Raw genomic sequence first — 19,145 nt, 5'->3', positions numbered from 1 at the left:
AACCCAATACTGCAAAAGCATAACGTGATAGATATGTAATATATTTTTAATTATTCTAAAGTAAAGCATGAATAATATTGCTAATAAAGCATATAAACAAACTATGTTAGCAACATTTGTTTATAACCATAAACATAGCGCGGTTTTCACTATAAGTATGCCGCGGGATACTGCGCTAATGAAAAGGTCTTAACTAATATATAATTCACGTCAATCAGCTTCTTGCTTCAAATGCAATTTCTAGCATTTTAGTAATAAATATACTCATACACGTACAATACAACTTGAATGTCTTTTACTTTATTTCTCTAATGACGATACTTTTAAAAAATTTGTTGAGCTTTACTTACTATATACTTATTTTTTATTTAAAAATCAATTTTCTATGCTTAAAAAAACATCTGGGCGCTTCTGTAAATTCTTTGCGCTATTATTCATTTTGTTTTACTGTGTTTTGCTGCCTCTTATTTCAATAATTGGACATTTAAGAAATTAAAAAAGAGAAAGAAGACGGACAATCAAAAGCATCGATATTAACATTGTAAATTTTGCAATCGATTATTCACGAAAAACAGTAGTAAATATTTTTGATATCGATTTCTACGTGATGAAGGCACGGTTCTCAAGTTTCTATTTTTTAACAAATTAAAATTAAAATAAGTTACATTATGTTTTTACATATGTATATAGTTAGGTTTTACTATACTAATATATACGTAAAATTATAAATACATTCATAAATATAAAGATAGGAGCAAAATAAAGAAAAATTATGAATAATTGGTAAAAATATATAATATCGAAATAGAATAAGAACAAAAAAATAAATTGATTTATGATAAGTAGTTATATCTGAAATTATCTATCTATAGACTGTTATAAAAACCAGCAACTATTGAAATTGATGATATTGAGAGTAAACTAAAATTGGTATAAGTAATAATAACAATAAATTCAAAAATTATTAGTAGGTAATCGAATGCAATTTAAGTATCATATAATATTATTGATCAATTTTTACTTTACTTTGACCGATAAAAAATATTGCAACTTAAGAAATTTTACAAATCATACTAAAGTGTAATGTTTCGATTGTATATAATATATCTATATTAACATTATTAAAGGTTCTTGTAAGAAAGATCGTCTTTAAAAATTCAAAAATTTTAATTTAGATATATCTGATAAAAACAGATTTTCTTGAATTCTATATATAAGCTCCATAATTTCAACCATAACACAACCAGAAATTCATTGTTTTAACAACTAGAAATTAAATGTAAAATTTCTACCACATCTAACGAATTAAGGAAATTGGTTGAAGTTTAATATTTAATTTTCAGGAAAATTAGATCACAGAAAGTGGATTTACTAAAAACCAAATATACATTTCTCTAGGTAATTTAAATAAAATTTTCTAGCTTTTTTAAAACTTGAAATATTTACATAGAGCATCCTACATCCCTGGACAGAAGGGAGAACACTATGTCTACTTTTTTAGATATTGAGGCGGCCTTCAATAAAGTCACGCTGACAGACGCATCGATTCATGAGTCTCTGGTATCTGTGATAGAACACATGCTGTTAGACAAGACTATTAGGGCCCATTTCGGGGCTCATGCATCAAGCGATCCCTTCTTCTTTGGGATCTTGTAGTGAATCAATTTTGGCTACGCCTGGAAGAGAATTGATACAAGGTTGTCTACGCTGACGACTTGGTGGTAGCTAAGTCGGAAAAGCATCTACACACTCTAAATGGGCTGGTTCAGAGAGCCCTCAATCTCGTCTCTGACTAGGCCGTTTGCTGCGCGTTGGAAATGAACCCCCGTAAGACGGAACTGGTCATATTCAACAGGAGACACAAAATAACGAGTTTGAGTTTGGGAAAACTCAATGGAACGGGGCTCTCTTTTTCTCCTAAGACTAGATTCTTGGGATTGACCTTAGGCTTTAAATTAAACTAAAGCCCAACTACTGCACTTGGGATCCCTCGCTAAGGGCCTCTACAGGAACTGTAGTAACGAGGAGGAAAAGTAGACGGTGGCTCATTCTCTGTGCTCATGCTCAGCTTTGGCATGGAAAAGGCGGAAGCTCCTACCCTTATTTTTAAAGGGACTTGGGCTTGTTTACGTGAGGGTGGGGACATGGAGATCCAATGGCATCACAAAGGGCCCAAGTGACCTAAGCGTACCCTCGGGTGGCCACGTCAACCTAAACCTAAACCAACATAATAAATTTAAGAATTTTAATTCTTGAAAGCAACAAAAATGAAATTTTCAGCAAACAACCAAGTATGTCGTGCAAAGTTAAATTCAAAATATCGAAAAAGAACTTTAATATATTTAAATTAAACTTCAGTTTTAATGGGGTTCAGTGTAGTTAGCTTTTTTAAAGTTAAATAGATGGAAAGTATTGCAAGCGTTTCTTGCTCCACAACCAGTTGGCCAGCAAAAACACGTCTAGTCTAGAATATATTTTATGCTCATACACTTACGTTGGTTTTTTACACCCCAAAAAGCTTTTTTGTTCAAAAAATAAAAAAAGCAAAAAGTAAACAAAAAAGTATTTTATTCCGAATAAAAGGAAGTTTTCTTTTCATACCAATAAAAAAAAGAAAGAGGTTTTTTGTTCTTTTACCCATCAGTTCATGATATCATGATTTCATGATATCAAATTCATAAAGTATTCCGAAATTCATAAAGTATTTTTAAAATTAAATTCGAACCCTCACAAAATACGTTATTTTTCCTTATTTTTGTCATTAAAAATTTTAAAATAATACCAGATTTTTATATTATTTAATACTTTCATAATACAATGACTTGCGTGGAAATTTTATTAAAACTTTTACTTTCAATGCGAATATATGTTAGGTAATCAAATATTCCAAACACAATTCTCAGCTTGTATGATACAACTTTGGCAGTTATTCATAATAAATGTTTATTTAATTGGATTATCTACAATTAATAACAAATTTACTCGTAATGTTTAAGAACAAAATTTTTTTTATGGTGCAATTTGAGTTAAATACAAAATCTAACTAATAACAATAGTACTTAAAAATGAAAACTTCATCCCAAAATAACTACTTTAATATTCTATATATGCATTCTATACATATATATATATGTAGAATGCTTTAAATCTTTTTTTCATTTTAAATTTTGAATTCAGATATTCTTGTAAGGCTTAGGCGGCAAATATAAAATTCAAAATTTATTCCATATTCTTATATTTTAATCAGATAAGATTCTCAAAATTAACATTTCGAAATAAAAAAAAACTTTTTAATTCCTTAATTATTTTGACATTGTAGTTCATATTTTATATATTATTTACTTCGTGGTAAAGTAGAAAAAAGGCAAAAATTGGTAAAAAAAAGTAATTACGAAAAAGTAATAAACAAAGATAATTTAAGAAGACAAAAAGTTAACTTGAAACAAGTAAGTAAAAAGTTTCAGTCGGTATAAACGGATCGATTTATACCCTGAACCTTTGCAATCTGAGTTTAAAAATTTGTTTTTGAAATATATAAAAGTAGCTTTCATTGTTGTATACCAGTTATTCGAACCTGTTAAACCACTCTATAGAAACTTCAAGGATATATCTGACCTATAATTGGAAACACAACTACCAAGTCTAATGAATCGAACTTTATTATTTCTTCGAATATTTTAAATTTGCTTTTGGGGTTGTGTAGCAGTTACCCAAACCTGTCAAGCTATTCCATCAAAACTTCAGGGATATATCGCACATGTGATTGAACACAAGGCCGCTAAAATTCATGAATCCAATTTTATTATTTTTCCGAATATTTAAAATTTGTTTTTTGAATTGAATAACAGCTATCCAAATCTGTCAAGTCATTCCATCAAAACATACACACAAATGCCAAGTTTCATGAATCCAACTTTAATATTTTCCCAAATAATTAAAATTTGCCTTTGGATTTGTACGGCAGCTACCCGAACCAGTGTAGCCATTCCATTAGAGTTTTCAAAATATATATAAAATATAATTAAACACACCTTAGTAAAATTTGATATTAATATCTCTGTTAGTTTTTGAAATATTTAAAAAAAAAAAACTTCTTTGAGTTGTATGGCAGCTACCCGAGCCCGTTGCCCGAACTGGTCCAATTACAATAGCAACTGTCCTTTGTAGAAAAGATCGAGTGGACGGACAGACGGACTGACATATCTTAACCAACGCAGAGTATTACGCTGGGAAGGAATATATATACAAAATTTTTTTACAAAATTAGATATCAACAGGTATTCTAGTTTTTTTACTGTTTCGTTTCAAATTAAAAGTGAAACATCCGCACATATTCATTTCTACATTTTTTATTTAAATGTTCTTGTTAGTTATTTCCATATAGATGAAATGCACGTTTAGAAACATTCAAAACTAGATATGTAAGTGAACTTATTCAGTTCTGATTGATACTAATTGCAATTGGAAAAAGTGTACATCTTACTTAATATAGAAAAATATCTTAAAATTTTAATATTATGTAATATTTAGTAGCAACATTTTAAAATGCTAACTTTTTCAACTATCTTCAGTAAATTTTTTAAACATACTCGTATGTATGCGTATACATTTCTAGAAATCTACACAACATTCAAAAATGTAAATTTTATTAACTTAAACCAATTTTCTATTTCGAATATTGTACGCAAACTGGCAAAAAAAACACACCAGTATTCACTTAGATTTGTGTAGTATAACGCTTTTTCACAACATTATACATGCAAGAATTAATTTATAATACCCTTTGAGCATATTTTATGCAACAAAGTACTCGCACATATATTAGCATATTTTACAATCCACTCTAAGAAAATTAATGAAAACAGTTTTTTTTTTTAAAGTAGCTAAAAAATTTAAAATAAATAACAAAGATAAATTACATTTAATAACTGCTTAAAAATACTTACATTGAGTACTATAAACGTAACAATATTAGTTTAAATTGCTCAAAATAGCGTAACATACAGCGATCATGAATTTTATTATTTTACTAGTACCTCGTAAATTTATGGCGAAAATGAAAATTTCTTTTTAATTCAAATTTTTTTTAATTTTACATTTATATTAAAATAAAATAAGGTGTAGAACTGTGTCATATATAAAATCGGTAGAATATTAGCTATATTTTTATATATTTATATTACTTACTTATTTTCTTTCTTAATATTAATTAAAAATATTATAATAAATGATTATTAAATATTTGTGATTTCAAGAAAATTTTCAAGTTACGTCATGAAAGTTGAAACTTATAACTTTTCAAGCTAATATTCATAATATTCACAATTCACAATATTCAAATATTCACAATATTCTGATTAATTTCTTTTTAGAAAAGTCAATTTTTGTACAATTATTATTTATTATTTCAAATTATATTAAGTAGAATAGAATTTTTAAGTGAACTCTAATCTTAACGAACTGTGACAAATATATTGTTACATGTTTAGTTAATAATTAAAGAATTTTTTATAGTTGTCCTTTAAGCAAAAATTTCTTACTATAAGCAAATTAAGAGGTTGATAAAAACACTCTACTTAAATTAATAAATAAAAAACGAACTTCAGTTTAAATTAACTGTAAGTTATCAGTACATAATTATATTTTTATATAAACATTATTTGAGAGTTCAAACAAGTAAGCTTAAACTTAAAAAAATAATAATTGAAACTCTATTTTTTCGTAGTTTTAGGGAAAAATTAGTTTTGGTTACAAATATGTGAACAAACAAATAGATAGTTTGAGAAAATAAATTTCAAATATAACTAATAACAAGAAAATATAAATATATAAACATATTCCTAACAGTAGTTTTGCCAATAAGCAACATTAATTTCAATTTCATAAAAAGAAAAGATCTATCTATGTTACACATTTTTTAGCATTTTTCCAAAAATTTTTTGAAAAAAGTGCTTCGTGTATCTGTTAACAAAACTTCTACACCCTTGAAAATAGAAAGCTGAAATTTAATACTTGCATAGATCTTTACTAGAAACTTATTTTCGTAGAACTAAATTTTTATCTATCTCCCCCCCCTCTTTAGAAGTTATACCCCCCGAAACCCTAAAAATGCTATTTTTAACTATTTAGTGCAATGAAACCATAAGCATTTTTCAAATTTTGCAAACGCAGAAACGCAGCGGCTTGCTTCCCTTAGCGCGGTATACTATAGGTAAACTTTAGAAAAACAAAATGGCCGTCCAAATTTACCGTTACCTAAAGTCAGTTTTTTCCAAATTTTTGATGTCGTTTATTTTCTAGACCCCAGCCTCTAGAAGCCTGAAATTTTAAGGACTTTTAGACACTAATAAATGCTTCATTTCGTTAGAAGAAAATTTTTTCCATTTCCACCCCCTCTCAAGTTATCGCCTGTTGAAATTTGTAAAATTTGAATTTTTGACGCCTTATATTTTCGAAACCGCAAGCTTTTTCAAATTTCTATAAACGCAAAAAGCTAACAGTAAATTCCATGACATGGAAAAATATAATTATTTTTCTTAACTCACACAATTATCCCTTAAAATCGAGCATTATGTTAAACCCACTTTTTATTAATTTTTGCTTTATTTCAAAGACTGCATAAATCGTTCATCCTAAATATATGCAATCCTAGAAATAGTTCCGTATATGAATGAAAATAATTTTAATAGTGTGATAGGTATACATAAACTGTATTTTAAAAGCAGCATTTTCACTTGTTGAAGGGAAAAGTGCTATAATACAAACCATTGGTTTGACCCTACTTTATCATTTTATTCCAAAATTATCTCATTATATTATTTCCAAATTTATAAAATAATGAAATTTATTTAAAAAAAGGAAAAACAGCACTTACCTTGGATTGAAACGGCATTTTGCTTATTTTTCGATTCAAATTCTTTAGATGTCGATGCAAAGAAATTTTTATCAATTTCAATTGTAATTTGCTGTTCATCTTTTCCTTTGCAATATATTTTAGCAGCATCGGCAGATAATTTGGCATTTTGTGTAATTTCTACTGTTTTCGACATTTTAATTTCAAATGGGGCATTCTGTATTTTTTCAGCATTAGTATAATTAATTTTATTAATTGTACTTTCATTATTAATAATTTCTTGCTCATTTTCATACTGATTTTTCAGTCCAGTTACTTGCTCAAAATCTTTTTTTTCATTTTCTAATTTACCTTTATTCTTAAATTGCACATCTTCCTGACGAGAATTTGAGTCATTTGCTGATGTAAGATTTATATCTTTTAAATCTAATTTTATTAAATTAACTCTACATTCTGATAAAATCCCAAAAGCGCTTAAAAGTTTTGAATCATTTTCATCATCACTGTCACAGTTGTTATTTTCTTTCTCTAAACTAGCAATTTCTTCTGACTCAATAGATTTCTCTATAAATTCATTTATATTTGTTGTTTGTAAAAATGATAATGATAATGAGGATAATCTTGTACTCGAACGAGAAGATGAGGATGTTAAATCAGCCTTTTCTAAAGACGTTTCTGATATTTCATCTGATAATAAATTTGATTTGGATTCAGAAACTATGGTAATTTTGGTTGAAAAATAGTTTTCGTCCACCATTCTGGCATCCTTTTTAATTGACCAAGTTTTGGATATGTTAACCTTAGACCGAGAGTTCGAGGATTCTCCAGTTTTAGAATTGGATGCATTACACCTACTATTATCAACTTCGTTTTCAATATTCTTCAATATTAATGTGTTCATACTTCCCTTTTCCTCTTCAATATGACAACATTTCTCTTGCTCTAATTGGCATTCCAATATATTATCACAATTTTCATTCATTTGAACTTCAGCATTTTCATTTAAAATATTTGGCATTTCCACTGCTAAAGAAGAATTATTCTCATTTTCCTCTTCTACTCTTCCATTGTTTTTTACTTTTTCGTAATCATAATCCCCAGCAATATTGTTTTGTGATAGTAAAGCAAAATTTTCTTGTATTGCGTTTTCTACAGTCATATCATTTTGTCTGGATATTCCAAGCGCATTTTCTATAGTATTTTGCTGTTCTTCATCATAAATTTCATTCGATAGGGTTGATATTGACGATGGTATATTACTGATACTTTCTGAACAAATCAAACTTCCACTATCAAGACTTTGACAAAATTGAAAAATGTTGCTAATATTATTTTGTTCTGATTGAGTAACGTTCTGCAAATTATGTGGATGATAAAGTGGATCATACGATGGAATTATTTGTATGGACTCTATAACTTTAGCAGAATATTTGTCTACGATTGGATTATTTAAATTTTTGCCATTTTGTTGAGTTTCTGTATAATTAGTTTCAGGTTGAACATAAATATTTTGATTAATATTTTGTTCATCCATTTCATTAAAGTTATTGGGGTTTCTATAATTTTGTATATTATCTGCAGGAATAATTGATGTTACTTCTTTTGTTCTATTATTTTGCAAAACTTCTGAGATTATTTGTAGCGGATTACCCACAAGAGACGCTTGTAAATTATTGTAAGACAGCAAATCATTGCTAAATATTGGTGATTGTTGTAAAAGAAAAGAAGAAATATCCTGATTCTGATTTAACAATACAGAATTGTATGATAACTGCTCCAAATTTAAGCATACATTCTCTAAATGCTCAAAATTTTGGCTTTTCAACAGTTTGTTTTCTTTTGGATTTAAAAACGGTAATGTAGATTCTGCAATAGCTGGAATCACATTGTTTGGCAAAAAGGATTCAATGTTTTCAGAATTAACTGAGGTTGCTTTATAGTCTGCTGATGCTAAAATTTTAAAATTTTCTTTCTTTTCGTTACGAACTATTTTTCTTTTTAAATTTTTTTTACCAAATTTTTGTAATCTTTTACAAGGCTTCCTACGAGCTTTTATTATTCTTTTAAAGAATTTTGGTGTTTGAGTTTCTTTATTTTCATATTTTGAAAAAGATTGATTTGCTTCAATATTTATCTTGGAAGCAGAGTTTTTGCATGTACTTAGTGATTCTTGTTCACTGGAATATGTTACGAAATCGTTATTTTCGTTTTCACCTTGAATTAGATTCTCTGGATTCTCCAGAGCGCTCACATTACTTTCTACTTGTACTATATTTAACTGTTTAGAATTTAAACCTTTATCTTTAATGTGAGTAACTAATACATCTCCATAAACTTTCCCATCCATAGAGCCCAACAGGTGTTCTTCAGATATTTTATTTTCGTTAGAATTCGCCTCACACGTTTTCAATTCTTTTATGTCTTTTGGAATTTTATTTTCATGCGAATTGAAATCTTCAACTTTATTTTCGTATTTCCTTTTTGAAAAATTAAAAACTAATTTCTTCCTAGGTCTACCTACATTTGGTCGCTTTTTCTTCACGGCTCTTTTTTTCGGAATTTGTATATCATTGACATCAGTGTTATTCGCCACTTGAATGCTTTGATTTTTTTGATCTCGTGAATTATGATCAAATACATTTTGCTTGCTATTAATCCGCGAAATATCTAGCTTTTCAATTTTAATTATGGGATAACTTAAAACACAATTTTTTAATATTGTGCTTTTATCGTTTATATATTCCAGATTCACTTCTTTAAATTTTACATTTAACGAATTTGCATTCACTTTATTTGCATTTTTGAAATTAACTTGTTTTTTTCTACTGTTTAAACTTTTGGAAAAGTCTGAAACATCTAATCTTGTCAACAAAACAGAACATTTTTTTATTTTATTTGTTTCATTTAATTTTGAGTTACGTTTATTTAACCTTTTGTTTTGCCGGACCACTTTGTTTTTCGACATTTTATTCAATTTTTACTCACTTATTTGTTAGATGTGTGCATAATTTAGAATATCATCGAAGGAATTCAAATTATTTTTCTATTATTTTTACGTTTTATTCCAACATTATATAGCTTATTTGATTTAAATTTATTTTTAGTAAATATATCAAAAATCGCGGAACACCATTATAGTAAAGCACAACACGTCTTTACGTAAACGCAATTGTTTCCAAAATGATAGTCAAAATAATTCATTCAAAATACAATTGGGAGATTTTATAAACATCAACAATATTTAACGAAACAAATGAAAAATGAATTGTACCAGATGTACCAACATTAGAAATTTGATTTATCTGTCAAGAGAACCTGAATATATATACCATAATGAAAAATTGACATTATTTTGACTTACAACTGCCAACCTCTTACGGCTTATTTACACACTTTCTTTTTTGCTATTTTATGTAATATTCATAAAAATTTTTTTTCGCTTAAATCATATAATATCTTAACTGCAATTGTAATCGGAATTTTATATGAGTATGAGTATAAGGTTCTGTTTACATAAACTAGAAATTCTAAGATTAAATCTATGATAAAATCTGATGATTATTTAGGTAACAGACTGCACCGAATTATGATTCGATTACCTCTGTGATAATGAAGCAATTACCAAAAAAGAGTAATACAATGTTGACTTTTTCATGAATTCTGCATTAAACCTTTAAATGAAACCAAGTCTTATAGACCAATTTCTCAGCTACCAGTTTTGTCGAAACATATTGAAAAGTTATAAAAACTAAAATGAACAGGACCTATAATTGAGGAGAGGTCATTAATTCCGAGCCACCAATTTGGGTTTAGAGCTGAACATTCAACTACTGATCAAATTCATAGAATTACAAATATTATTGAGCAAGCCCTAGAGGAAAAGCAAACTGGTGCAGCAATTTTTGTAAAAGTGGCACAGGTTTTTGACAAGGTTTGGCACGAAGGATTAATATACAAATTAGAAAAAATATTGCAATATGTAGATATTCTCACCTCTTATTTAACCGACAGATTATTTAGAGTCAAACAGGAGGGGAACTATTCCACATTTAGAGAAAAAAGAGCAAGTGTGACTCAGGGTAGTATTTTGGGTCCAATACTATATCTACTCCTTACAAGAAATGTGTCTCAAATAGAAAACACAATTGTGGCTACATATACTAACGCTCCAAGAAAGTTGCAGCCGGCAAGCAATAGTTATGATACTTATATCAAGAAATGGAAAAAAAAAGTAAATGAAACAAAATCTGTATAAGTAAATTTTATAAATAAAGTTCTTGTAAACCCCCCACGTGTTAATTTGAATGGGGTAAATGTTGCGCAGGAAAATGCGGCAAAATATTTAGGAATGACACTGGATGTTAAGCTAAAATGGAAGGAACGTGTTACCCAGCATTTACACGTACAAGTTACTTGCAAGAAAGTTGCAATACATACAAAAATTTTACTAACACATTGAAATATTTCTACTTGCTTGTTTACTTGCAGTTCAACTTGCAAGAAAATTTTGCTGCCAGTAATTTGAGCAAGTAATTTGACATATTGAGAAATTCACAAAAAAAAATTTGTTTTGATTTTTTTTAATTTAAAATTTTTGAATTTTGTTTTGAAAAAATTAAACTTAGCAAACTTATGGTTTCTAAAATTTATAAACAATTATATATATTGCTAGTTGTTTTCTTCTCAAAGACATTTTCAAAAATTAACTTGCTAAACGCCTACGTCATAATAGCAAGTAATTTGACATTTCGAAAAACCAATTGACAATTAATATTATACAAACTTGCATGCAAGTAACTTGTATGTGTAAATGCTGGGTTAGGAAGAAAAAGGTATAATTAAAATTTTAATATAAAGATACATGTCCAACGAATACAAGCATTCCAGAATAGGGTTTTGCGGAATATGGTTGATGGAGATCGGATTTTACTTGGAAATTTAATTTTTGAAGAAAAATTATAGCAATATAAATCAGCAGTATTTTACTCTTAGAAATTCTTACAGTAAATCTGATGAGAATAATGTCGTTTCTATTATTTGTCGTCAGATAACGTCTGATGTTAAATATTGTTTGCAGATAGAACTTTCATTAGACTTTAATTTCATCCTAGACTTTGTTCCAGATCTACAGGTGTGTTTTATTTTTAAGTTCAGAAATGAAAGACGACATTTCAAACATTTTTTTTAAAATGCAATTTTTATTTAGAAACAATATTATCATATAAAAGTTTAACTTAAAAATTCTAATAATAAATTTATATGCCTTTTCAATTCTTAAACTAATGAATTCTAACTTAATTGCACATTATGTAAGTTACTATACTTTATTATATTCGAATGTAAGAAACCCAATTTTATTTCGTCGTTACAATTTTATATAGGCACACTTTAACAACAATATGTTATTATTATTCGAATACACAAGCATCCATCTTTGGAATTTAAATTCATGCTACTGCTATTAATATCTTGTTAACTAACTCTCCTAAAAAGAGCTATATTTATTATGATCGTTACTTAATTATCATTAGCAACATTTTCAATCTCTTTGTATTGCAGGATGAAGATTCTGTGTCAGGAATTTAAATGAAAAGCTACCTGAGTTACCTAAGAGATTCATGAGGCAAAATTTATTATTTTTGAATAAGCAATCAAGTTAAAATTTAATTCTGTTTAATAATCAAAGGTGAAGATTTATCTTGAAAATTAAGATTTTTTGGCCATATTTTTTGTGGAGAACACAAGATTTTTAAAATTTTTATACAAAAATATCTTTAAAATTAAGGTTTTTTAATGCTACTGAAGTTTTTCAAAATTATGATTTTTTGCACTTTTTCCATAATTTCCAAAGTTCGCAGAAATATATTTTGACCAAAAAGTCAATTTAATAGACAGCGTATAGTAACGTTACTTCTATGATAGAAAATTTTTGATATTCTACGCTTCATTTAATTCTATATTAATCGACTTGTCGCAATACGGCTTATGATATCAAACTATATCATTGTGGAAGTCATAAATTTTTGTTTTTGATGTCTGATTTAGTTCGAATTGAAATCGTGATATTTTGGTTTCCTACTTTTTTTAATTTAATTTTAACTGAAGATCTCGAAGCTTTCGTGGAAATTTTTTTTATCGAATCTTCAAAATGAAGATTTTACCTCAAAAAAATTAAGATATTTGAGCTAATCTATTTGGCGCCACTGTTGATGAAGACTTTTTTTCTTCATTCTACACATCATTCTTTACTTAATTTATCTTTATAGTATAGTATGTCTACTGTACACATATCTTTATACAAACATATAGATTTGTATAGATTTGTATAAAGAAGACAATCTTTGTGTTTACACATCAAATTATTTTTCAAATTATAATTTAATTTATAAATTATTAATATTAATTTATAAATTAAATTATTTTTTATAGAAAAAAAAACAGTTTTTTTTCTATAAACTATATACACAATGATTCTAATTAATTTTCGTATTTTTATTTTTTATACTGCAATTTTTATAACTAAGAATGACGTTTGCATTTCAATTATAATCAAAACAACAATTTTTTAAATAACTCTTTGGGTGTCGTCTGACGATTTGATGTATTAAGTATGTTTACACTGTTACACATCATGCAAAATTTGACGACCAAATTTGACAACCATGAAGTTGGTCACGAAAGTGTGTTTACACATCAAACTTATTTGATCAAATATACTGTCAAATTAAATTTTAAAGCGAAAATTTTTCAGCATGAATGCTGCTAACATGTCATTCCATGGCAAACCATAGTTAGTTATGCGTTTTACCGCAAAAACCTCCTTATATTCTGATACTAGTCCCCTTACACCAACCATCAAATATAGGAACCAATACATTTCTTTATATTAAAATTTTAATTCTGCCTTTTTCTTCCTAACACTCCTAACACACGTTGCTTCCATTTTAGCTTAACATCCAGTGTCATTCCTAGATATTTTGCCGCATTTTCCTGCGCAACATTTAGCCCATTTAAATTAACACGTGGGAGGTTTACAAGAACCTTATTTGTAAAATTTACTTGTGCAGACTAAGTTTCATTTACTTTTATTTTCCATTTCTTGGTCCAAGCATCAAAACTATTCCTTACCGGCTGCAACTTTCTTGTGTCGTCGTCAATATTTGATGCTACCGCCATAGTCGCAGTATCGTCAGTATATGTAGCCACAATTATATTTTCTAATTGAGGCACTTCTCTTGTAAAGAGTAGATATGGTATTAGACCCAAAAAACTGCCCTGAGGCACACCTGCTCTTATTTCTCTAAGTGTGGAATAGTCCCCCTCCTGTTTGACTCTAAATAATCTGTCAGTTACATAAGTGGAGAGGATATCTACATATTGCTTTGGTAGTATTTTTCTTACTTGTATATTAATTCTTCGTGCCAAACCTTGTCAAAAGTCTGTGCCACGTCTAAAAAAATTGCACAAATTTACTTTTTCTCTAGGACTTTCTCAATAATAATTATAATTCTACGAATTTAGTCAGTAGTATGAATATCCAGCTCTAAACCCAAATTGGTGGTTCGGAATTAATGAACTCTCCTCAATTATAGGTCCCATTCTTTTTAGTAATAACTTTTCAAAGGGTTTCGACAAAATTGGTAGCAGATAAATTGGTCTATAAGACTTGGTCTTATTTGAAGGTTTACCAGGTTTTTGTATCATTATAACTTTTGCCACCAAATATTTGGCACATATTTTAACCTTAATGAAAAATTCATTAAAAAAGTCAACATTGTTATACCCTTTTTTGGTAATTGCTTCAGTACCCCAGAGATAATTAAATCATAGCCCGGTGCTTTCCTTGACTTTAAACTTTTTATTTCTTTCACTATTTCTCTTTGTGATAAATGGAGCGATAACGTCCTCTGCTCTCATTTCAGCCAATGCAAATATTTCAGCCTTATCTTTATTTTCTATTATCCATTTGCCTTCCGTTTCCCTAATAGAGGGATATGTAAGATTGGCTTTTTAATATTTTCTGCAGCCCTCCATAAGGAATAATTACTTTCTTGTTCGGCTGACAAATTCTTAATGTAATTATTAAATGAATCCTCTTTGATTTTTCTTATTTTTCTTTTTAGATTTTGAATTAGTCGGTTGAGTGAAGTTTTATCTCGTGAGTTTTGCCATCTGCATCTCTTTTCTTTTCGCTTATCATATTCAATATTTCTCTTGGGTAAGTAATTCCCTTGGATTTATACTCATATGGTTTTGTATTATTTCAGGCAGTGCTTTGCATCTAGAACCTCAATCAATATGTTTGGCACTATAGTCACCTCCTAGAATAAACCTTTCTTTAAGGAGATTCAGGAGATTTTTTAATGAACCACTCTTTATAACACATCCCGGGGGCAGTAAAGTACACCAACAACAAAATTTTGTTTACAAGACTCTATTTGTACAGAAACAAATTGGCTATCATCTCTTTACTTATTTCATTATGTTTTATATTATTCCTTATCAAAATAGCGCAACCATCTTTTAATTCATTATTAGGATGCGCCGCTTTATATTCTATGTAACCATTTATTTTTATATCTGTTTGCTGTTTTAAATGTGTCTCTGTTACTAAACATACATATATCAATATTTTGGATCCTAAGAAATATTTCTAACATACGCTTTTTATTAAAAACGCCATTTATGTTCAAAAAAAAACAGTTTTTTTTCTATAAACTATATACACAATGATTCTAATTAATTTTCGTATTTTTATTTTTTATACTGCAATTTTTATAACTAAGAATGACGTTTGCATTTCAATTATAATCAAAACAACAATTTTTTAAATAACTCTTTGGGTGTCGTCTGACGATTTGATGTATTAAGTATGTTTACACTGTTACACATCATGCAAAATTTGACGACCAAATTTGACAACCATGAAGTTGGTCACGAAAGTGTGTTTACACATCAAACTTATTTGATCAAATATACTGTCAAATTAAATTTTAAAGCGAAAATTTTTCAGCATGAATGCTGCTAACATGTCATTCCATGGCAAACCATAGTTAGTTATGCGTTTTACCGCAAAAACCTCCTTATATTCTGATACTAGTCCCCTTACACCAACCATCAAATATAGGAACCAATACATTTCTTTATATTAAAATTTTAATTCTGCCTTTTTCTTCCTAACACTCCTAACACACGTTGCTTCCATTTTAGCTTAACATCCAGTGTCATTCCTAGATATTTTGCCGCATTTTCCTGCGCAACATTTAACCCATTTAAATTAACACGTGGGAGGTTTACAAGAACCTTATTTGTAAAATTTACTTGTGCAGACTAAGTTTCATTTACTTTTATTTTCCATTTCTTGGTCCAAGCATCAAAACTATTCCTTACCGGCTGCAACTTTCTTGTGTCGTCGTCAATATTTGATGCTACCGCCATAGTCGCAGTATCGTCAGTATATGTAGCCACAATTATATTTTCTAATTGAGGCACTTCTCTTGTAAAGAGTAGATATGGCACACCTGCTCTTATTTCTCTAAGTGTGGAATAGTCCCCCTCCTGTTTGACTCTAAATAATCTGTCAGTTACATAAGTGGAGAGGATATCTACATATTGCTTTGGTAGTATTTTTCTTACTTGTATATTAATTCTTCGTGCCAAACCTTGTCAAAAGTCTGTGCCACGTCTAAAAAAATTGCACAAATTTACTTTTTCTCTAGGACTTTCTCAATAATAATTATAATTCTACGAATTTAGTCAGTAGTATGAATATCCAGCTCTAAACCCAAATTGGTGGTTCGGAATTAATGAACTCTCCTCAATTATAGGTCCCATTCTTTTTAGTAATAACTTTTCAAAGGGTTTCGACAAAATTGGTAGCAGATAAATTGGTCTATAAGACTTGGTCTTATTTGAAGGTTTACCAGGTTTTTGTATCATTATAACTTTTGCCACCAAATATTAGGCACATATTTTAACCTTAATGAAAAATTCATTAAAAAAGTCAACATTGTTATACCCTTTTTTGGTAATTGCTTCAGTACCCCAGAGATAATTAAATCATAGCCCGGTGCTTTCCTTGACTTTAAACTTTTTATTTCTTTCACTATTTCTCTTTGTGATAAATGGAGCGATAACGTCCTCTGCTCTCATTTCAGCCAATGCAAATATTTCAGCCTTATCTTTATTTTCTATTATCCATTTGCCTTCCGTTTCCCTAATAGAGGGATATGTAAGATTGGCTTTTTAATATTTTCTGCAGCCCTCCATAAGGAATAATTACTTTCTTGTTCGGCTGACAAATTCTTAATGTAATTATTAAATGAATCCTCTTTGATTTTTCTTATTTTTCTTTTTAGATTTTGAATTAGTCGGTTGAGTGAAGTTTTATCTCGTGAGTTTTGCCATCTGCATCTCTTTTCTTTTCGCTTATCATATTCAATATTTCTCTTGGGTAAGTAATTCCCTTGGATTTATACTCATATGGTTTTGTATTATTTCAGGCAGTGCTTTGCATCTAGAACCTCAATCAATATGTTTGGCACTATAGTCACCTCCTAGAATAAACCTTTCTTTAAGGAGATTCAGGAGATTTTTTAATGAACCACTCTTTATAACACATCCCGGGGGCAGTAAAGTACACCAACAACAAAATTTTGTTTACAAGACTCTATTTGTACAGAAACAAATTGGCTATCATCTCTTTACTTATTTCATTATGTTTTATATTATTCCTTATCAAAATAGCGCAACCATCTTTTAATTCATTATTAGGATGCGCCGCTTTATATTCTATGTAACCATTTATTTTTATATCTGTTTGCTGTTTTAAATGTGTCTCTGTTACTAAACATACATATATCAATATTTTGGATCCTAAGAAATATTTCTAACATACGCTTTTTATTAAAAACGCCATTTATGTTTTACGTCGCAATTCTTATTTTATCTGCGTCCATTATTTTTTATTCTTTTTGGCGTACATACATAAACATTATCATGCTTGTCTTCTAATCTGTTCAATCTCAATGAAATTGCGTTCATAGTTTTTATCATATTTTGCATCATTTGCATTATATTTATATTGCTTTCAGCAGGTTTTTGAGGTGGTAGATCTCTTCGTTCTTTGGTATGGTCATATGTTTCACCCTACGCCACTTGGCATATTGTATTCCATGCACTCTTTTACTCTATGTAGCTGTTTTTGGGGTTTTTGGTGTTTTGGGAGTATTTTTTGGTTTTATTTTTATTTGTTTCTGTTTTGTAAGGTTATTTTTCCTTTTTTGTAATTGCTTTGCGACTATACAACCCCCGTTACTCGCAGGATGTACTTCAGAGCAATTTGTACACTTGGGAACATCGATTGTTTGCTTTTACTACAATTTATCGTTAAATGAGAAAACCAGCACACTTGACACATTGAGCTAGACGCTGGCAAAACCTCTGTGTGTGCCCATGTCTCTGACACCTTTTGCACTGAGGAACTAAATTATTTCTCCTTAGTGACTCAATTTTAATCTTCATGTGCTGAAGTACATCAATTTTGTAAATTTTATTTATGTCCTCAGGGGAAGTCGGATCACAGTGATCTTGTTTTCCTTATTCTTCTTTCTATTTTTATTAACGACTTCAATAACTTTAAAGCTCCTTTCTTTTAATATCTTCAGGTTGGCACGAAGAATGTGAGCCTCTAGCCATCAACTTGATGATGCTTGTCATTTTGTTTTCGTAAGTATGCCACTCTACTTTAGATTCATTTTATTTTTTTGTTAATTCTTTGTAATCTTGTTCATGATCAACATTTATTTTAAGTTGATTATTATTCATCATGTTGACCCTAAAGTTTATTTTGACTTCTTTTAGCATTTTCCTTATTTTTGGATATTCCTTCACATTGCTTAATATAACAGCAGGGGGTTTGATCTTTCTTGTAGTGTATTTATCTGCACAGATTTTTCTATTTTGCTCATCTTTCCCTCAGGACTTACTTCAGGTGACTTATTCGCTCTTCGCTTTTTGCTTTTTCTCTTGAGAATCCAATCGGTTTCTCGAGATAGATCCTCCTCATCTGTGCAGTGTTCCACTTTGTTTGTCACAACTTTTTCCTTTTTTTTATTTATTTCTTTTATTGCATTTGCATTGCTTGATTTCAATTTAAGCTTATTATTTTCCTCTCTGAGATACTGGATTTCATTTTTTAATTCTCTACAAAGCGCTTCTAGCTCACTCATTCTTATATTTAAGTGGCAGTTATCAGTTTTCTGATATTTTATTTTATTAACTACACCCATGT

At 29.0% G+C, this 19,145-nt stretch overlaps 1 protein-coding gene across 1 annotated transcript in view; it reads right to left on the bottom strand.

Moving 5' to 3' along the window:
- Positions 1–9,818, bottom strand: part of LOC129607732 (protein PF3D7_1417600-like) — a 30,563-nt gene extending 20,745 nt beyond the window's left edge. The window contains exons 1-5 of the mRNA XM_055518904.1: positions 9,680–9,818; positions 8,867–9,607; positions 7,481–8,803; positions 7,170–7,417; positions 6,875–7,070 (exon numbers count right to left, since the gene is read on the bottom strand). Coding sequence (XP_055374879.1) covers positions 6,875–7,070; positions 7,170–7,417; positions 7,481–8,803; positions 8,867–9,607; positions 9,680–9,818 — 2,647 coding nt within the window. The remainder of the gene's footprint in view (positions 1–6,874; positions 7,071–7,169; positions 7,418–7,480; positions 8,804–8,866; positions 9,608–9,679) is intronic.
- Between the last annotated feature and the right edge of the window lie 9,327 nt (positions 9,819–19,145).

Source organism: Condylostylus longicornis, unplaced genomic scaffold, assembly GCF_029603195.1.
Source record: "Condylostylus longicornis isolate FDR11 unplaced genomic scaffold, ASM2960319v2 ptg000004l, whole genome shotgun sequence".
NCBI lineage: Eukaryota > Metazoa > Arthropoda > Insecta > Diptera > Dolichopodidae > Condylostylus > Condylostylus longicornis.
The sequence above is the reverse complement of the archived record's forward strand: the minus strand, read 5'-3'. Positions and strand labels throughout refer to the sequence as shown.